Source organism: Dermochelys coriacea, chromosome 23, assembly GCF_009764565.3.
Source record: "Dermochelys coriacea isolate rDerCor1 chromosome 23, rDerCor1.pri.v4, whole genome shotgun sequence".
In the NCBI taxonomy this organism is placed as follows: Eukaryota; Metazoa; Chordata; order Testudines; family Dermochelyidae; genus Dermochelys; species Dermochelys coriacea.
In genome coordinates, this window is record NC_050090.1 from 4,406,465 (window position 1) to 4,425,877 (window position 19,413).

Sequence of the window (19,413 nt, forward strand, 5' to 3'; positions counted from 1 at the left end):
GGAATGCAAGCAAACTGCAGGCCTGGGACCCAGGACAGAGCATCCTCTGGCAGGAAAGGTTCCCATCCCCCACTCCATCCAGTTGCTCCAGAGCTCAGGGGAGAAATTCTCCATCATTCTCAAGGGGAGTTTCGGGGCGGGGGGGGGGAGAGGGACTTTTGAAAGATGCAGACCCACGGCCTATTGACTCTCCTCTGCAGTTCGTGTTCTCTTTAGCTCGCTCTGTGGGTCTGAGTGGGGCAGCCAACACCCCGGAAATCGAACCAGGGACCCTCCTGGGTCCCTGAACTAAAGCAGAGGCTGCTACAGCTTGAGCTAGAATCAGGAACACCGCACTGGGGTCTGCAACAGACTCAGGCCCTCTGCAGATGGCAGCGGGATATTGACTAGGGATGGAGGAGAGATGGAATTGGAGCCAGTGGGTTAGATGAGCACAGATGTGGCCAGAGGGTTGAGCACGGGCTGAGCCTTTAAGGCTTTGTCTTGGCTAGGAAACCTGGCTGCATTTAGATCAGGCTGAGAAAGCACAGACCACAGCAGCCCCATCGAAACTTAGCTCTTATCCTTGGCAAGACAAAGCCACCCGTGCCCCGACGCACGATCAGTCGAGGCCTGATTCCCCACTGAGCTACGCCTCACGCGGTCATTTGAGCCCGGGCTAAATGTTACCAGCTCAGAATGGGGATGAGGTTCACGGGGGCTGTGCGACGCACAGGATGAGGGAGGACTGGCCCTTCCGTGCAAACACACTCGTGTCAATGTGGCTCAGTCCTCAGGTGCTGGCTTTAAGTGGGAAGGAAGCAGGACTGGGGGGATAAATCCCAGCGGGAGTGCGGGTGAGTTTCCTTCAGAGATCGGACGATCACGCTCGTTTCTTCCTGGGAAATCTGCATGCTAAGAACCTGCGAGGGCCTGTCCAAATCAATAAGGCACCTGCAGAGCAGAGATGGCAGCCTCCTTCTCAGAGTCAGCCCCGGGGTCAGAGGCTGTCGAGCCGTGAACGCTTTCCTCTTGACAGCTGGAGATCAAATCCAGAGGCTCAATGGCATTGCCTGGGTGACGGGCAGTAATTGCTGGAGGGGAGCAGCCCAGGTAGCAAAGAATAGGAGCCTCTGCAGGCTGTGGATAAATGCCGGCGGTGCCTTTCGTTTCGCCTGCATTGGATTGGCGGCTAACAGGGTGGATTGCTAGGGTTGTATCAGGCCAGCACTGCAATGCAGCTACCTCTAGGGTGAGGCACAGCTGCAGTGGATACAGGGATCGATCACTCAGTGCCGAAATGCAGTCACCTCTGGGATGGAACCCAGCCGCTGTTTAATTGCTGCACAGCAGTGACACACAACGGGGTATGGACTAGGGATGGGAATGATCCACATCGATGAGGGATTTCCTCTTTCACCAGGAAGATGGGATCCGGAGCGGGCTGATCAAACCCGTGGCCAGGAAGGGACGCCCTCTCCAATTTCAAAGCTAGGCCCCAAATTGCTGCCTTTTGCACCATTTTCAGAATCAGTCCCATTTTAGTGTCCCCCTCCACCCCCCGTGAAATGCCCCACAATGGCCTTTGGATGCTAAGAATTGGGATGTGCAGGATCAGATTCCTTAAAGGGCCCCACCCACTCGGGGATGTCTCGAGCAGCTGGCTGTGGCATGCCAGCCGTGTGGCCCCTGTGCTGGAGCTTGGCAAAGAATGGATATTTTGGTTCCATTCTAGTCTGAAAACTGGGAGGGAGGGGGGATCATTCGGGGTGGGACTGAAAAATAAATTTTCAAACACTTTCAGCAACTAAAAAAGTCGGGGGATGGGGGTGGGAGGAGGGGAATGGTTTTGGGGTCAAATGAAGCTTTTCAATAAAAGTAACTGGCTGTAAAACTTTCCTGCCCCTGTTTGTGGAGATGGACCAGCTGCTTTAGAAAGCAGGTAGGCAAGGAGCTCAGGGCATCTCCAGTTTCATCTTATAATCCTTTGCCAGAGACAACAATACCCAAGGCAGACTGCACATAGCTGGGGCCAGGAAGGGACACCCTGCCTGATCTGAAGTTCGGACCAGATTTCCATGCTGCCTGTCGTGGTGTTTTCAGGATTAGCTCCATTTTAATTCCCTCCCGCCCTGGCCTGGGTCCCTGAAATGCCAGGTCTCTGTTTTCTTTTCCTTCCCTCTCTACCTATCGTATCTATCCACTTTGACCACTTTTAAACGTTTTCAGGTGGCTTTGAAGGCAATTTTGAATAAAAAGTCATTTCAAAGCAAAAAAATCTAACCATGGTGGGTTTTTTTTAAATGTCAAAATGAAGCATTTCCATTTTTTCTGATTTCTTTTTACCTTTTTTTTTTTTTTTTTTATTAAAGTTTTGCAGCCGAAATAATTTGCTGAAACAACCCAAATGCGCAAAATTTTGGTTCTGGGGTCACCTAAACTGCATATTTTGCTGGAAAAAAGTTTCAGGTGAAATTTTTCACCCAACCGTGGTAAGCTCAGAACCATGGAGTTTTCTTCACTATCTAGAGAGATGGATTTATTTATTTTTAATTAAATGGAAGCTTAGATTCCAGCACACAATTCTACAGCCACAAAATGCAAATGAGCCTGCCTACAAGATCAGAATCTAAGGCGTCCCACAGCATCCCAGGGCCCCAGTCTCTTATATGTAGGGCTCTACTAAATTCACCATCCATTGTGGTCAATTTCACGGTCATAGGATTTAAAAATTAGTAAATTTCATGATTTCAGCTATTTAAATCTGAAATTTCACTGTGTTGTGATTGTAGGGGTCCTGACCCAAAAGGGAGTTGCGGGGGAGGTGTCACAAGATTATTTGTGGGGGGGGTCACGATATGGCCACCCTTACTTCTGCGCTGCCAGAGCTGGGCAACTGGAGAGTGACGGCTGCTGGCCGGGTGCCCAGCTCTGAAGGCAGAGTTGCCATCAGCAGCAGCACAGAGGAAAGGGTGGCATGGGATGGTGTTGCCACCCTTACTTCTGCGCTGCTCCTTGCAGGGCGCTGCCATCAGAACTGGGCTCCCGGCCAGCGACCACCGCTCTCCAGCTGCCCAGCTCTGATGGCAGCGCAGACGTAAGGGTGGCTATACCTTGACTCCCTAAAATAACCTTGTGACCCTCCCCTGCAACTCCCTGGGTCAGGACCCCCAATTTGAGAAACACTGGTCTCCCCTATGAAATTTAGTTGGGAATTGGTCCTGCTTTGAGCAGGGGGTTGGACTAGATACCCCCTGAGGTCCCTTCCAACCCTGATATTCAATGATTCTATGAAATCTGATCTTTTGTGTGCTTTTACCCTATACTCTACAGATTTCACGGGAGGAGACCAAATTTCACAGTCTGTGACGCGTTTTTCATGGCCATGAATTTGGTAGGGCTCTACTTACACGCATAGCTGCTTCCTTCTCCGTAACAGGCAATACTTAGTTGTGGCTCTTCAGAAATTTGAAAAACAGCATCAGCCCCATAACTAGGCTTGGCAGAATTGGATTTTTCTTTTTCTGTAATTTTGATGGGTCGTATTGATGTTTGTTTTTAAGCATTGTTTTGGATATTTATCGATTTAGAGGTTCACGGTTGTGCAAAATTACGGGTTTGAAGCCTCTCTTTCAAGATTTTTATCCATTTAAACTTTCACAGTCCCAGAAAATTGTGTGGGGGTGACAGACGACGGGGGTGGGGGGTCAGACAATAATTATTTAATGACAGTAGAGGCTGAAATTCAAAAGTTAAAGGCTTTAGAACTGTTAAAACACAAACCGTCCACGTCACGTGTCAAAATAGACAAAAGTTAATACCCTTAACTCCAACTCTCATGAGTTCTCAAGCAGTATTTTTCTTACGCCGCCTATCTGTACATTCCAGTTGTCATAGACGGAAATGACGTTTCCTCGCTTTGGTTTGTGTGCCTGCACACACGCGCGCTGTGAAATGAATGGTTCCCGACATCTACTGATAAAAGTCAAATCCTTCCAAGCTTAACCTTAACTAAGCAGGTTTTTTTCCCTTCTGATCATGAGTATCAGGGCAAGGCCTGCGAGGAGACGTAGTGCTGGATGTGGGACGGTGCTTTGAGGGGTGAGCGATCAGGGTGCTTGGATATTTCAGGGATGGCAGACCTCGAGAGCAAGGTTCTCAGAAGATCTTGTGCTTAAGAGATTAGGACTCAAGAGACATTGGGTTTCTACCCTGGCTGACCTTGGGTACATCACTTAATCACTCTATGCCTCAGTTTCCCTCTCAGTAAACTGGAGGTAATGATCCTCTCTTTGTTTATTTAGACTGTAAGCTCATTGATTCTAAGGGCAGATAGGACCACTGTGATCGTCTAGACTAGCTGCCTGTATAGCCCGGGCCAGAGCACTGCCCTGAAATAATTCCAGACCAACTCTGTTAGAAAAACATCCCATCTTGATTTACGAATTGTCAGCGATGGAGAGTCCACCATGACCCTGGGTAAGTTGTTCCAGTGATTAATGACTCTCACCATTAAAAATGTACGTCTTATTTCCAGTCTGAATTTGTCTAGCTTCAGTGTCCAGCCACTGATCATGTTAGACCTGCCTCTGCTAGGCTGATAAGCCCGTTATTCAATATTTGTTCCCCACATAGGTACTGATAGACTGGGATCAAGTCACCCCTTAACCTTCTCTTTGTTAAGTGAAATAGATCGAGCTCCTCGAGTCTCTCACTATAAGGGATCTTTTCTAATTCTTTAATCATTCTCGTGTCTCTTCTCTGCACCCTCTCCAATCTATCAGTATCCTTCTTGAATTGTGGGCCCTAGAGCTGGACACAGGATCCCAGCAGTGGTAGCACCAGTGCCAAATACGGAGGGAAAATCACCTCTTCGCTCCTGCTTGAGATTTCCCTGCTTCTGCAACGAGCCCTTTCGGCCACAGCGCTGCACTGGGAGCTCATGTTCAGCCGATTATCCATCAACCCCCCCTCAAAAAAACCCTTTTTCAGAGTCACTGACTCGCAGAATAGAGCCCTCCATCCTGTAAGCTTGGAGCAAGGACTGTGTCTGTGCAGCACCTGACACAATAGGGCTCCTCCCAGGTGCTACCGTAATGGCAGCATTCCACATTATTCTGGGGTCTGAGGCGGGTTTGCTGTGTGACGCCTCCTGCCTGCACCCAGTGAAAGTTTGATGGTGGCTGCCTCAGAAATTCTACTTCATTGTTCCTGCCTTTTCCATCTTTGGGGGCTTGGGAATCCCTTGCCCCAGCAGGACAGTGCCACTGCGTTGCCAGGCCTCTCCGGGGACTCACTGGCGTCACTGCTACTAAAACTGGGGGCGAGGGTGGCAGCAACGTGCTGGGGCCTGCACAGACCCACAAGATCTTGCCGTAGACACAGGGATATGAAAGAGCATAGCCAAGGTCACATGGACCAGGATCAGCATGCAGGTCTGCGGGTTCGCAGTCTGGTGTCCTATTCTCCAGACTAAGTTGCATGTCCTCTTTATGCACTTGTATGTGTTAGTGGTGACCTCCCAGCTCCTCCCGACATTCAGAGCAATCTGCTGACTGATGCAAGTACTCAAGAAGCTCACCTTCGCCCCAGGGGCAATGTAATTCCTGCTGGCCCAGGCAGGGGGAGAATCCCCAGTGCCTAAAGGTGGCAGCAAAATGCCCTAACTGCTAGGCCCATGGATGGCAGTGACGGCATCTCTAACATTTGTATCTGACTGTGAATTCTCCCAGACTTCTTGGCTCGGGTGGTTTGTACAGGACCATTTAGGGTGGTTTGTAGATCCCCCCCCAGTTTGATTCGGGCATAGCTCTCATTTGAACACATAAAACCAAATTAAAACTGCTCCCACTCTCTGGCTCCCATGGCCATGTCATGCAATAGACGCTCAGAATGGGATCCTGCCAATGGGATGAAAGGTGCAGCCAGGGATTGCTCAACCAGAGCTGAGATTCAGCCACCTCTGGGGTGGGGCATCGCAACAGGGATTGCTCACCCAGTGTCAAAATGCAGCCACCTCTGGCGTAGGGCACGCAGCTGTTTATACAGTGATTGCTCACCCAGCACTGAGATGCAGCCATCTATGGGGTGGGGCATCGCAACAGGGATTGCTCACCCAGTGCCGAAATGCAGCTGCCTCTGGGGTGGGGCTCAGGGGCTGTTTATACAGGGAGTGCTCACCCAGCACTGAAAGGCAGCCGCTTCTGGGGTGGAACATAGCTGTTGTTGGACAGCTGCATAGTAAAATGATGCAGCAATTTTAAGGGAGAAAGTACCCTGCTTCTGTTTGAAACTGCGGGAGTATTTAAAGAGGAAAAGTGCAATTACCCGGGACAGAATCAATATCCCAAATCCCACGGAAAGTGCCACGGGGATCTCTGACAACACCACAAGCCGCCAGGCCTTCAGTTTTGCATCTCCTGGACATCTCCAGCAGCACAGCGCCCCCTAGTGGGTCAGTACTAACTGAGAACGGGAGAGCAAGACTCCTACAGAGCCCCCCCATCCCACTCCCTGCAGCACTGCTCCCCCTATGGCCCCATTAGTGTCCGCCCTGCCTCTGATGGAAAAGCACCATCTCCCCGTTTGCAGTACCTCGGGGTAGTCTGACTTGTCACCAACCCAAGTACTGGGCCAGCCTGATCCTGCACAGCTTGGGAGTTCAAAGCTGACACCGGGCAAGGGGCGATGGGGGCTCACATGTTAAAGGCATGGGCCATTCCCTTTGGACTGGGTGGGGGCCACAGTGCAGGCTGGGCTTGATTCCACACTGGTGCACAGAGAGAGCTAAAGGCCACCCGATGGGAATGCTGGGGGTAAGGGATAGCTCAGTGGTTTGAGCATTGGCCTGCTAAACCCAGGTTTGTGAGTTCAATCCTTGAGGGGGCCATTTAGGGATCTGGGGCAAAAATTGGGGATTGGTCCTGCTTTGAGCAGGGGGTTGGACTAGATACCTCCTGAGGTCCCATCCCTGATATTCTATGATTCACGACACAAGGCAGGCAATGCAGAACAGCCCCCGCTGCCCCGGGGAGCAAAGCAACAGGGAATCGGGACCCAACAGAGCCACCCCAGGAAATTGCTTTGCCAGGGCTCCAGGCACCCCTCTGCCCCATATCCATCACTGGCTTGGGTGGGTGGCGGGGGGGAGGGGAAGGAGAGGGGGCTGGTTAAAATATTACCATATGCCACTTCTGACTGCCGGGAGGCCACTGTCATGAGAGCTCTCCAGAGATAATTAGCCTGATCCGTCAGGCTCAGCCATGCTTGCCCTGAAATGTCAGGGCTCCGAGCTGCAAGGGAAGGGGCTGGGCAGCCTCAGGCTGGCACCGGGAGCAGAGACCGTGAACCTGCCGCCTCCCCCCTGCCTCCTCTGGGTAACCTGTAGAGCCTACCGCCAAAACAGGCCGCACTTCCCAAGGCCTGGCATGGGCAGGGGAGACGGAGAGGCCAGGCTGGCCCAATCCAGTGAATGGAAAGCATCCCACTGGCTTCAGTGGGCATCGGTTCAGGCCCATATCCTGGGGAACTTGGGAGCAACTGGACCAGGTTCTGTGTTACATCCAGTGCCCATGGGAGCGGATCGGGGGTATGGCCAGAGTGCACTGTGCTGTGGCTGTTCTCTGCTCCCCCCAGAGCCCACAGGGGGCGAATCGGGGGCCTGGCCGGAGCTCACTGAGCTGTGGCTATTCTCTGCCCCTCAGGGTCCATATGGGGACTGGATCTCTCACCAGCCAAGGAGGAGAGGGAACTGGGAGGGGAGAGAATGGGGTGGGATGCACATTCTGCTTTTAACAGAAGAGGGGCCCTGTTCTCCCCCTGGTGCTTTAACCCCTTCTGGCGAGACAGGGGAGTTTTCCTTGATGTTCAGCCTTTGATGAGCTCCTAGACCCCCCATCCCAACTATGCACCACCCCAACCACCATGGGATTTGTCCCCCTTTCTGATCGACATACACCATTGTCCCATCCCCCCCTGCCGCATTCCCCATTAGCCAGGCAATGCTCAATTCATCTCTCTCCCCAGGTTGGCCTCTGCATCCCTTTTAACCAGGGAAGCCGGGACTCACCTGCAAAATGTGTCCTCCCAGATTCTGTTCAAAGAGCTTGGTCAGCAGAGCTGCCATGTTCCTCCTGCCGGGACCTGCAGAGAGGAATGCAAGTGGTCAGAGCCGGACCCCTGCTGTATGGCACCTGCTCCCCCTAGCCCGTGGGTGCAGGCCGCAGGGGGTACTCTGACATTATGAGTGTGATCGTGAGGGACCAGGCCACACCAGTTCCACACCTGATGGAACCAGTAGCCTCCAGCTCCCTCCTCTTGGCTGAGTCACTCTCCCCACCCCACCCCACGCCTCAGTTTCCCAGTAAAATGGGGATGGTAGAGAATACGTCCCTTACTCCCCAGGAGTGCAGGGAGTTCGTGAGTCAGAGACAGAATTTTGCCTGTCTTTAGCAGCTGCAATCAGAGGAGCTCAAAGCATTTTGTAAACGTGACTGATTTAGGCCTCAGACACATGCATGCCGGGGGGCCGGCAGGTAAATCCCCACGTGGAGGATGGAGGAAACCAAGATACAGAAGTTGCTTAAGGCACCGAGTGAGTCAAGGGCAGAAGCTGGAACAGAACCGAGGAGCTCTGGCTCCCAATTCCCTGCTTTAACCATAAAGCCCCATGTCCCCCATGCCAGTGTTGGGAATAAACCCGAGGAGCTGACTCCCAGCACCCTTCCAACCATTAGGGCCCGCTCCCCTCCCAGAGCCAGGAACAGAACCCAGGAGTCCTGGCTTCCAGCCCCCCCTGCTCTAACCACTAGACACCACTCCCCTCCCAGAGCTGGGGATAGAACCCAGGAGTCCTGATTCTCAGCCCCCCCGCTCTAACCACTAGACATCACTCCCCTCCCAGAGCTGGAGATAGAACCCAGGAGACCTGATTCTCAGCCCCCCCATGCTCTAACCACTAGACCCCCACCCCCACCCAGTGGGAATTTTCCAAACCATCCTTGGCTTTGAGCGATACCCAAGTGGCTGATAGCTCACAACGCAGGCCTGTTTCATGTGCTGCATTAGATCTGATCTGCGATGGGCGCGTAGAGCAGGATGGGGTGGGGGGATGCAGACTGAGACTAGACTGTGATGGGGTTGTGGGGGGGGCACAGCAGGAATCTGTGGTGCGGGGACTGATCAATGAGCTGAGGAGGGCAAGGAGCTGGGATGAGGACAAGGAGGAAGTAGACAGCAGTAGAGCCCCTGAGCCAGCACCCTCCAGCCGGACACCCCTGCTGCAGCTGGAGACGGGGAGAATCAGGGTCTCCTGGGCCTCCCAGAATCTCAGCTGTTCTCACTTCAAGGCCAGGCAACTTGCTGAAAGCAACACAGGGTCATGGTGAGTTACTTATGTTCCGCCTCCACCACCTACCTGGAGGCCCAAAACACTTGGGAGCGTGGAAGCTGTAGCCCTTCAAGCAAGGAAAAATGAAATGAACAAAGGGGGCAGGAGGGTTCCTCCCCAGCCGGGGTAACGGCTCTGAGCACATAGCCTGAAATAAGCATTGTCCCCGCCCTGAACATCAATCTCCCCCAGGCAGAGTTAATGCGAGTTATAACTCAAGTGCCGTCCACACACAAGACATTGGTCACTCAAGGGCAGTGCTGCTTTTAAAGCTGGCTGCCCTGCCGGGGGCGGGTCAGAAGCGACAGCTCCACTTAGCCCAGGGCACCAGCTGCTAACACGACCCCTCTGTGCTGTATTTTTTTGGCCAGGTGGCTGCTCTCACCTGAGCTAGGCTCAACTCTGTAGATAACTCGAGTTAACTCTGCAGCAAAGTCGCTCCCTAACAACTCTCACCGGTGTTACTGGGTCAGCTCCAGCACGGTTACTCCTGATTTACACCTGGATCAGGGTGATGGGAATCAGCTCCCTTGACTCCAATGGAGTTACTTCTGATTTACAAGGGGGTGGGCAAGAAGGGAGGGATTGTATCTACCAGGGATCAGAGGACAAGTTTCCTTGAAGTCCAGTGAAATTTATAAGGCAGTGTCTGTTTCCTAGAGGTTTGGGGGGCAGGGGGATCTTATAGAGCCAGGGTCTCATCCTGCATTTTAAACCACACACACACACACACACACACAGCTTGGTGAAGGAGGATTTGCACATCACACAAGCCAGAGAGACCTCACTGCACTGGGGAGAGAGAGAGAATTTGCCATTGTCCTTTGAACATTCCAGGCAGATGGCAGTGGAATACTTATCAGCTCTGCATTCACAGCTCCCCCAAAAGCCTGAAAGGTTCACAGGACCTGAGCTTAACCTTTCTTTCAGGCTTTTCTCATTGCTACACAGAGCCCTGGCTCACAGCAGCTGAAGGCAAAGATCCCCGGCTACTGGGGTCGATGGAGGAGCTGGAAGGGGGCAGGGGGGCCGGAACCGAACTGATCAAGGCAACACGGAGCGAGGTGGCTGGGGGTGAAGGGAAGATGGCCGCCTCCAGGTTGAAGTCAGTGATTCCCCACGGGTTTGCCCCTAGAGCTGACCGAAATTTTTTTTGCCAGAACTGTTTTCCGTCAGAAAACGCAGTTTTGTTGAATCCGAAAGGGGTCGATTTTGAAGAAATTTTTGCTGGAAAAAAAAATGTTAAAGTATATCAGTTCAACTTTCTTGCTTTGATTCATTTGGTTTCGACTTCTACGGCATGTGGAAATCTTCATTTTGTTATATTTATAAAATATGATATTAAATATCATGTATCGAGTTTATCTTGACGTTTATAAAATAATGCTTCGAGGTTGTGAAAAGGAAACATTCGCAGGCTTCCAAGAATGAATTCTTTGGGAATTTTCAATCCACGTGCCATTCTCAAAATTTCAACGCTTTGTTCCAATTCAGGACAAAAATGAGTTTCCCAGTGTCAGATTTCCCCACAGGAGGCAAATTCCATTTTATGATCAGCTCCCTGCTTCTCCACCTTTCTCAGCTGTCTCCCCACATGGGACAAACTTGTCTCTTGACCCGTTATGCCCCGCTGATGGACTGGACATTTTCATGAAAAAAAACCCCAATTTTTTTCAATGAAACTGGAACCAAAACATTAAGAGTAAAATTGGTTGTGTGTTGACTTTCTCGTTTATATATTTTCTTTCTTTTCTTTTTTCCTTTCCTCCATCTCCCCTCACCCCTCCACTGTCTTTCTCTCTGGGGCATGCACACTCTTGCTTTCCTTCTTTTTCTTTCTAAATTGGCTGAAATCAAACTCAGGAGTAGCTGGGCAAGAGTCTCTGGCCTGGGTTATTCAGGAGGTCAGACTAGATAATGGTCACAGTGGTTCTTTTCTGGTCTTAAAAATCTGTGCGTTTATAGGGGGCGGAAATCACTAAATTTTTAAAAACTAATCAAAATTGAGTCTGTTCTGAACTGTTTGAAAAGAAAAGAGTTTTGACATTTCAAAGGGAATTGCTTTCTTTTTTCAACCTGCTCTGTTCCCTGCCCTCCCCAGCTCTGTCCCATAAGCCATGTGGTGTGGGTACAAGAATCTTCTCCAACTTTCATGTATCCTTCTGCCTCATTGTCTGCCCCCCTTGTCCAAACCTGGAAGCATCATCTCCACCCTCACCCCCAAACCCCTTTCCCATACACTGTCATTTCCCCACTGTCCTCTGTTACCATAAAACTCTCACTAATACGAGGATCTTTCCTCTCCTCAAAGAATTAAGCATAGAACGACAGCGCTGCTTTATAAAACACAATATCCCTTATAGCTCAGTGGTTTGAGCATTGGCCTACTAAACCCAGGGTTGTGAGTTCAATCCTTCAGGGAGCCGTTTGGGATCTGGAGCAAATATTGGGGATTGGTCCTGCTTTGAGCAGGGGGTTGGACTAGATGACCTCCTGAGGTCCCTTCCAACTCTGATAATCTAAGATTCTATGATAACAAGGGAACAGCTGTGAGACTCTGAAGCAAGTCACTCCCCCGCCTTGTGCCTCAGTTTCCCCATCTGTAATAATAATTCCCCTCCTTCCTACAGGGATCAGGAAGGTAGTTCCGGTTTGTAAATTGCTTTGAGATCCTCCACAGGTGCCAGATAAGTGTAATATGATCACTTAATAGCAACACTTTCCTCTCCTAGGTGGATGCTTGCTCTAAAAGCACTTTACAAAGGTAGTCAATATCAGAGCTGGGTGAATAACAGATTTTTTTGATTCATTGGCAATTCCGAAAAGTCTAAAAAAAATAGTTTTGGGTTGGACCAAAACCAAAACTTCTAGACACATCTGGCAAATGGAAAAGTTGAAAAAAACAAACAAACAAACAAACCAACCAACCAACCCTGTTTGGGATCAAATCAGAGATTTGGTTCTGACAAAATCAAAATGTCTTGTTTTGATTTGACTATTTTTTAATTTAAAAAAATCAAATTAAATCAAAGGAAAGTTTGAAATATGAAGTTGTTGCAAACTGGAGAAAAAAAATCACAGTGAAATGAACCCCTTTGAGTCTTTTGGAGTTTTTTGTTTTTCCTAAACCAACAATTTATCGAATCAGAACGAAGTCACAGAAAATTTGGTGTCGCTGAATTGGCATTTTTGGGCCATGAACCTTTCACCTGAAAAACGTCACCCAGCTGTCGTCTGTATTGTTCTCCTCATTTTACAGCAGAGGAAAGTGAGACACAGAGCGAGGAAATAATTCACCCAAGGTCACCCAGCAGCCCCTGACAGAGCTGGGAATAGTATCTAACTCTCCCACATCAGCGCTCTATCTGCTCCTCCACACTGCTTCCTTATGCCATTGCAAAACCAACTCTGCAGGGTACCCAGCGGTCCAGATTAAATAATGTTATGGAGTATTATATGTATTACGGTAGCGCCTAGGAGCCCATCATGGGCTTGGATAGGGTGACAAGATAGCACGGGTAAAAAATCGGGACGGGGGCAATAGGTGCCTATATAAGAAAAAGCCCCCAAAATTGGGACTGTCCCTATAAAATCAGGACATCTGGTCACCCTAGGCCTGGACCTCATTGTGCCAGCCACGGTACATATTTTTTGCTATTAGGTGTATTATGGTACCACCTAGGAGCCCCAGGACTACATTATGCTGGCCCTCATGGACCAGGACCCTACGTGCTCGGGGCTGTACATTTCTATTGTTATTAGGTGTGTTACGGTAGAACCTAGGAAGCCCAGTCAATGACCAGGACTTTATTGTGCTAGCAGCTGTACATTTTTATGATATTAGGAGTATTACAGTAGTGCCTAGGAATCCATTACTGACCAGTACCCCATTGCGCCAGGTGCTGTACATTTTTATTGCTATTAGATGTATTACGGTAGCACCGAGGAGCCCCAGTCCTGGACCAGGCCCCTAATGAGCTAGGCGCTGTAGGGACACAGAACAAAAAGCCAGGCCCTGCCCCAAGGAGCTGACAGTCGAAATAAGTTGCCTAACATCTAGCCGCAGGAGTTTGCAATTGATACTTGTCCAGAGCCAAGTCTCACCATGCGCAGACACCGGCCATGGGCAATCAGCAAGGGACTGATAGTGAGTTTAAAAAGGACCAGGGCCCAGGAAAATCAGCCCCATGGATCTCAAGGCTCAAATGAGCATGGCTGGAGGCAGGCTGTAAGGCTCTTCTCTCCACACCTTGTTAGCCCTCAAGAGGCGAGGCGTTTGGAGGGTTCCATAAAACTTCCAGTGCACTAAATTGGGATTCAGAAAACCTGGCTTCTGTTCATAGAGTTCAAGGCCAGAAGGGACCAAGAGCTCGCCTAGTGTGTGTGACCACCGGTACATCGCAGGCTGCCAGCCCCTCCTAGCAGCCGCACACTAACCCCAACAACCGAAAATCTACCACAGCCCACAGGAGACGAGACTGTTGCATGCCACAGGTGGAGAACAGGAGGGACTGAGGGCCCCCTGCCATGGCATGGAAATGGTTAACTGAGATCTACCCAGGTAATCTGGGGAAGAGACCTGCACCCCACACTGCAGAGGAAGGTGCAAAACGCCTCAGGGTCCCTGACAATCTGACCTGGGGGGTGGATTCCTTCCTGACCCCACACGTGGTGATCAGTTCAACCTGGAGCACATGAGCAAGGACCAGCCAGTCAAACACTCAAGAGAGAGAACGCTCAGTGCCACCACAGAGCCCTGGTCCAGCCTGTCCAGTATCCCATCTCCAGCCATGGCCATCTCCAATGCTTCAGTGGAAGGCGATTAAAAAGTATCCCAGAATGCATTGCAGGAGGAAAACCCCTTCCTGACCCCTGCATGCGGCCAGCTGAAGCCCTGAAGCATGCACGTTAGGAACATAAGAGATAAACTAGAAGTGAGCCCTGCCCCCCACAATCACAAGAGCCCCACCATACCGTCCCACTAAGAAATTTGTCCAGCTCTCTTAAAACTAATTAAATTGCTTGCCCCAGAACTCCTATTGGGAGGCTGTACTGGTGTAGCATCCCAGTCAAACTATAGCCGTAAAGGACTCCTAGTGTGAATTCAGTTTACACCAGCAACACTGAGCTTTTACTGGTAAAACTTATTCCATCCCCCTAGAGTTAGACAAGCTGTACTAGACCCACTCCCTTCCCAGAGCCATGACAAGAACCCAAGAATCCTGACTTCCAGCCCCTCCTGCTGCTCTATCCACTAAACACCACTCCCCTCCCAGAGCTGGGAATAGAACCCAGGAGTCCGGACTCCCAGCCCCCCAGCTCTATACCAGTAAAAGCACAGCTTTGCCAGCATACTAGAGGCTTCTGCCAGCCCAGCTATGATGCTCAGAAATCTCTTCTCATCAGACCCCCTTAGCCAACCCAGCTACATTGCAGTGTAGTGTAGACATGGCCTTATCCTGCTCTAGCTATTCTCCGCCCATGCAGAAATAGCCACACCGATACAGCCACCCCAAAGGGTTTAGTCTTAAAGAGGACAAAACCCATAACTGTTTAAGCAGCACAACTTTCTCCTACTGAAACACCCACCCTAAGACAGTGGCAGACGTGGGGATGGGCACCCAGAGCGCTAACCCAGGGCACCCAGAACGCTAACCACTAGCCCAGACCATCTCAGGAAGCAGCTGATCTCCTTTATTAACTGCGCAGTCATTTACACGCATGCAAAATGCGTTTTGAAGCAGACATGGAATTAACCTCTAGGACCAGCACTTAACAGATGCCCTGCAGGGCTGGGGGAGAGAAGGGGGTGGGGGCAGAGAGTGTAAGTCTTTTCTTTCCAGGATCCCTACTTTGGAGGAGAAATATTATTTTACAAAGAATTAGACAAAAAAAATATGTAATAATAAAATAGCTGCAGCACCATGCAGCAGCTAAGATGGCATTTATAATCGCTCCCTCTGTTATCTGTATGAATTTACTTGTAACTAACAAACACAGAGCTCCCTTGACAGACACGCCGAACAATGCAAACTCCACTAATTGCCGCAATTTTCTCTGTCATTTTCTTTAATTCCTTCATTTCGCCTCTCTTGAAATAACCCCGCAGGTCAGACCGAATGCTCCTATAATTAAAAGCATTTAATGTAGGAATTAGAAAGCTGCTAGGCTGGGGGGGGAAGGAGGAGGGGACATATATATATGAAAAATACCTTCTTTTTTTAATACTTTGAAAGTTGCCAACTCTTAAAGTAACAAAGCACCTAATAACAACCCCAGCTGTTCGTCTCAGATTCAACATCTCCTTGGTCTGTTAGGACAGGTTCAGAAGGAAGAAAGGGGAGCCAAAGTCTTATACTATGTTTGTAGCATCCATTTCCGTTCAGCAGAAACTTTAAGTTGCAGAGGAGAGTGCTAGGTAGTGGTTAGAGCAGGGCCTCTGGGTCACTGATCTCAGGGTATCCAGACTCCTGGGTTCTATTCCTGGTGCTAGGATGGAGCTGGGAGTTAATGCTGGGTTTTGTCCTATGGCTCTGGGAGGGAAGTGGGGTCTAGAGGTTAGAGCCAGGGGGTGCAGTCAGAACTCCTTAGGACTTATTCTGTGAGCATAGGGGGTCTAAGTACAGGAGAGGGGACTGGGAGTCAGGACTCCTGGGTTCTATCCCTGGGGTGGAGATGGGAGACAGGATTCCTGGGTTCAGTCCTCCGGCTCTGAGAGAGAGTGTGGTCCAGTGGGTGGCTGGGAGTCAGGATTGCCAAGTTCTGTGTGCAGCTCTGTCCCTCACTTGCTCTGTGACCTTCGCCAAGTCACGGCTTCGTGCCTCAGTTTCCCCTTGGGCAACAGGGGCTGCGAGAATGGGAGAATGTTTGCAATGCATCTTTAGAAGCTGCCTCATAATAACAAGCCCTTCTGTGGCAGCCTCCTGCCAGGAGAGAGCTCCCTGCTTTGCCAGTCAGACAGATTATTTCAGTGGTCCCTTTGGCCTTGGAGACTCTGACAGCATTAAGGAACTGATGGAGAATGGAGAAATAATCTGCCCCAGGCCCGGGAGATGCTGCAAGACATTAGCCTGGAAGGAACGCCTCCATGTGATCACATCAGCCAGCAGGTCCTCCCTTATTACGTGTATTACGGTAGCACCTAGAGACCCAAACTTCATAGACAGACAGTCTCTGCCCCAAAGAGTGTACATTATAGTCTAAAAGGCACAAAAGACAAAGGGGCGGACAATTGAGGCACAACGAGGGGAATTGACTTGCCCAGTTGGCACAGCTGGGAACAGAACCCAGGTCTGGTGGCTTTTAGACTAGGCCAGGCCCCTCACCACTAGCCCACACTGCCTCTCACTTGGCAGGGTAGCCCCTCTTTCTCTATTCAGGTGCCTGTATATGCTCCCTGCCCCGCTAATATCTGCGCACTGCCAAGACATTAATGAGCCCTTCATCACAGCCCCCTGGAAGCAACGACAGAGGCATAAGCCCTGACATACCAAGGGGGAAACTGAGGCAGAGAGCGCTCACGGGACGGATGTTTGGAAGCATTCGGCATGCTGGGTGCAGAGCCCTGTTGATAGTCTGGCCCTGATGGTAGGCACTGGGCACCTGAGAAAATCTTGGTAACATGATGGGCCCAAGGTCACAGAAGGAGTCTGTAGCAGAGACAAGAACTGAACCCCAGTGCCGGCCCAGCGCCTTAAATACTAGCCCATCCTTCCTACCCAAACACCCACTGCCTCATTCTCTTCACCCACTTCCTTTCCTTTCCCAGCCCACATTGCTTTCACCACTCAGTCATACTCCCCTCCCACAGCTGGGAGGAGAACTCAGAAGTCCTGACCCCCAGGGCCTCTAGTCACCAACCAACACTCCCCTCTAACCTGCCCCAGGCGATTTTCCCGCAGGTGCATCATTGCCAGTTCCAAGGTGCAGGGCGGGATGGCAGGTGAGCGAGAGGCCAGTTCCTGCCCTGACACAGAAACATGGCCCGTGGGTTGCCCCAAACAGCCCGGTGCCTGCCAGGACCTGGGTGGCTTGTCTGTCACTGGATCACGGAGAACTGGCAACTACCCTTCCGATTGAGCACCAGAGGAGAGACGCCAGCAGGAGGGAGGCTGATGGAGGCATTCCCATTCCATGGCTCATCCAGCCCATGGCCTCCGGGCTGGTGGTTTCTGGAGGTAGCGGACCCCAGGTAGGAGGAGTTCAGCCAGCAGCTGTTTACATCAGAACATCCTGGCTGACGTTCACCCGCCAGGCTCCAGCCCCAGGGCCCCGTATTGCCAAGTGCTAGCCCTTTAATTCTGGGCAGCTCCTATGCCAGACCCTGCAGCCCTCTCTCCTCCTGAGCAGGCGGGTGTCACTGCTTTAGCCCAGTTGCCACCCCACCCATTTAGCTATGGCCACGATTTCTAGCCACCATTGGGGCATGATCCTTCGCTGCTGCCCAAGCCCCTAGTGCGATCCTTTGCACCGGCATGCAAAGTTAGTGTGAAATGCATGAGGCCTGGGGTCGGGGCCTCACACTGCCGAAACACGAAGGGAGGAGGGGTTCGGTGCAGCCGCCTTGCACGACCGCTTGGTGCTGGTGAAGCAGGAGAATCAGGCCCTGAGCGTTAGAGGGGAGCAGCCTTCAGCACAAGCCATGGGAGGGGGAGAGTGGGGAGGTTTGGGGAGCATGCCCCCCTCCATTTGCAATCCAGTCTGCCTGCTGGATTCAGGTCTTTGAGGGGATAAATATACCCAGCTTCCCCTGTCCTTCCGTGGGGACTCACCCAACAGCACTGCTGGCTCCCCGCCCTACCCTGCTGGAGGCTAAGGGCTTGGAACGTACATCCTCCGATCCTGGGCCCGGATTCAGCATGGGCTCCAGCCCCTTTTATGCCCTGGGGCTGGAAAGCAGGCGGCTCCCCCTAGCTGGAAATTCCGAGGGGGGTCCTGGGATGGTGAAGTCACCATAGGAAGCTGAACTAAGATGGAGTCGGGTCACAGTGAGAAAAGGGCGCACTGGAGCCCGAAGGCTCAGAGTCACCGAGAGCATGTGGCCTGCCATTGTGTGGGTCCTTGGATTTACTCCCCAGTGGCTGTTTGAAGGCTGGGGTATAGCACAGAGCCTGTAAATCCGTGACCGTTCCTCTGGCAGTGTGGGCTGGACACCGTCCCCACCCCCCACAGCAGCCCCCTGCACTCTGGGCTGCCCCATGGGAAGTTAAGACAAGGCCACCTTCCTCCGACACCTCCCCCTGCCAAGGGAAGGCGCTCAGTCTCCATGGCCCAATCTGGCTTTGGTCCCTGCTCTACAGTGGCCAAGGAAAGGGCTAGTGTCATCCCAGCTCCGAGCCCGCCTTGTGCATCACAGCCAGCAGCCCTAGGGTTAATTCTGTCAGCTGGATGTACAGCGCCCAGAGAAACTGGACCAATGAGGGGACGGGGCGGGGTGGGGAGATCAAGGTAACGAGGCCGAGTTACAACGGCGATTTCTGCCCTTGGCTGTGCAAGGATCCGAACGCCTGGCGCTCTGGCTAACCAGGGGTTTAATCGCTGAGATTAGAATTAATCCCTTGGTGAAGTTCTGTGCTGCAGCAGGGGAAAAGGGCCAGAAGGGAGCCGCTGCCAGGTCTGAGCTGGGGCAGGTCCCGTCTTCATCTGACCAGTCACTGCCCCAACCTCAGACCCCGGTTAGAGCAGGCGAAGGGGTGTTAGGGCTCCTGGGTTCTCTAACCATCTCTGGGAGGGGAGGGGTGGTTAGAGCAGGGGATTTGCGAGCTAGGACTCCTGCATTCTATTCCCGGTTGTAAGAAGGGAGTGGTGCCTAGTGGTTAGAGGGGGGGGGGACTCAGAGTCAGGCTCCTGGATCTTGTAAGGGAGTGATGCCTAATATAAGCAGCACGGACTGGGGTCAGGACTCCTGGGTTCTATCCCAGGTCTGGGAGAGGAGCAGTGTCTAGCAGTTAGCACAGGGGTGGCTGGGACTCAAGACATCATGGGTTCTATCCCCAGCTCTGCTGCTAACTTAGTGTGACCTTGGGCAAAACACAAAACAACAGTGA

The 19,413-nt window shown here is 51.5% G+C and overlaps 1 protein-coding gene across 3 annotated transcripts in view; it reads right to left on the reverse strand.

Moving 5' to 3' along the window:
• NPAS1 (neuronal PAS domain protein 1) overlaps positions 1 to 19,413 on the reverse strand; it is a 99,868-nt gene that overhangs the window by 41,199 nt on the left and 39,256 nt on the right. For all 3 annotated transcript variants that reach the window (XM_043501613.1, XM_038381516.2, XM_038381517.2), the window contains exon 4: positions 8,048 to 8,121. In XM_043501613.1, coding sequence (XP_043357548.1) covers positions 8,048 to 8,121 — 74 coding nt within the window. The remainder of the gene's footprint in view (positions 1 to 8,047; positions 8,122 to 19,413) is intronic.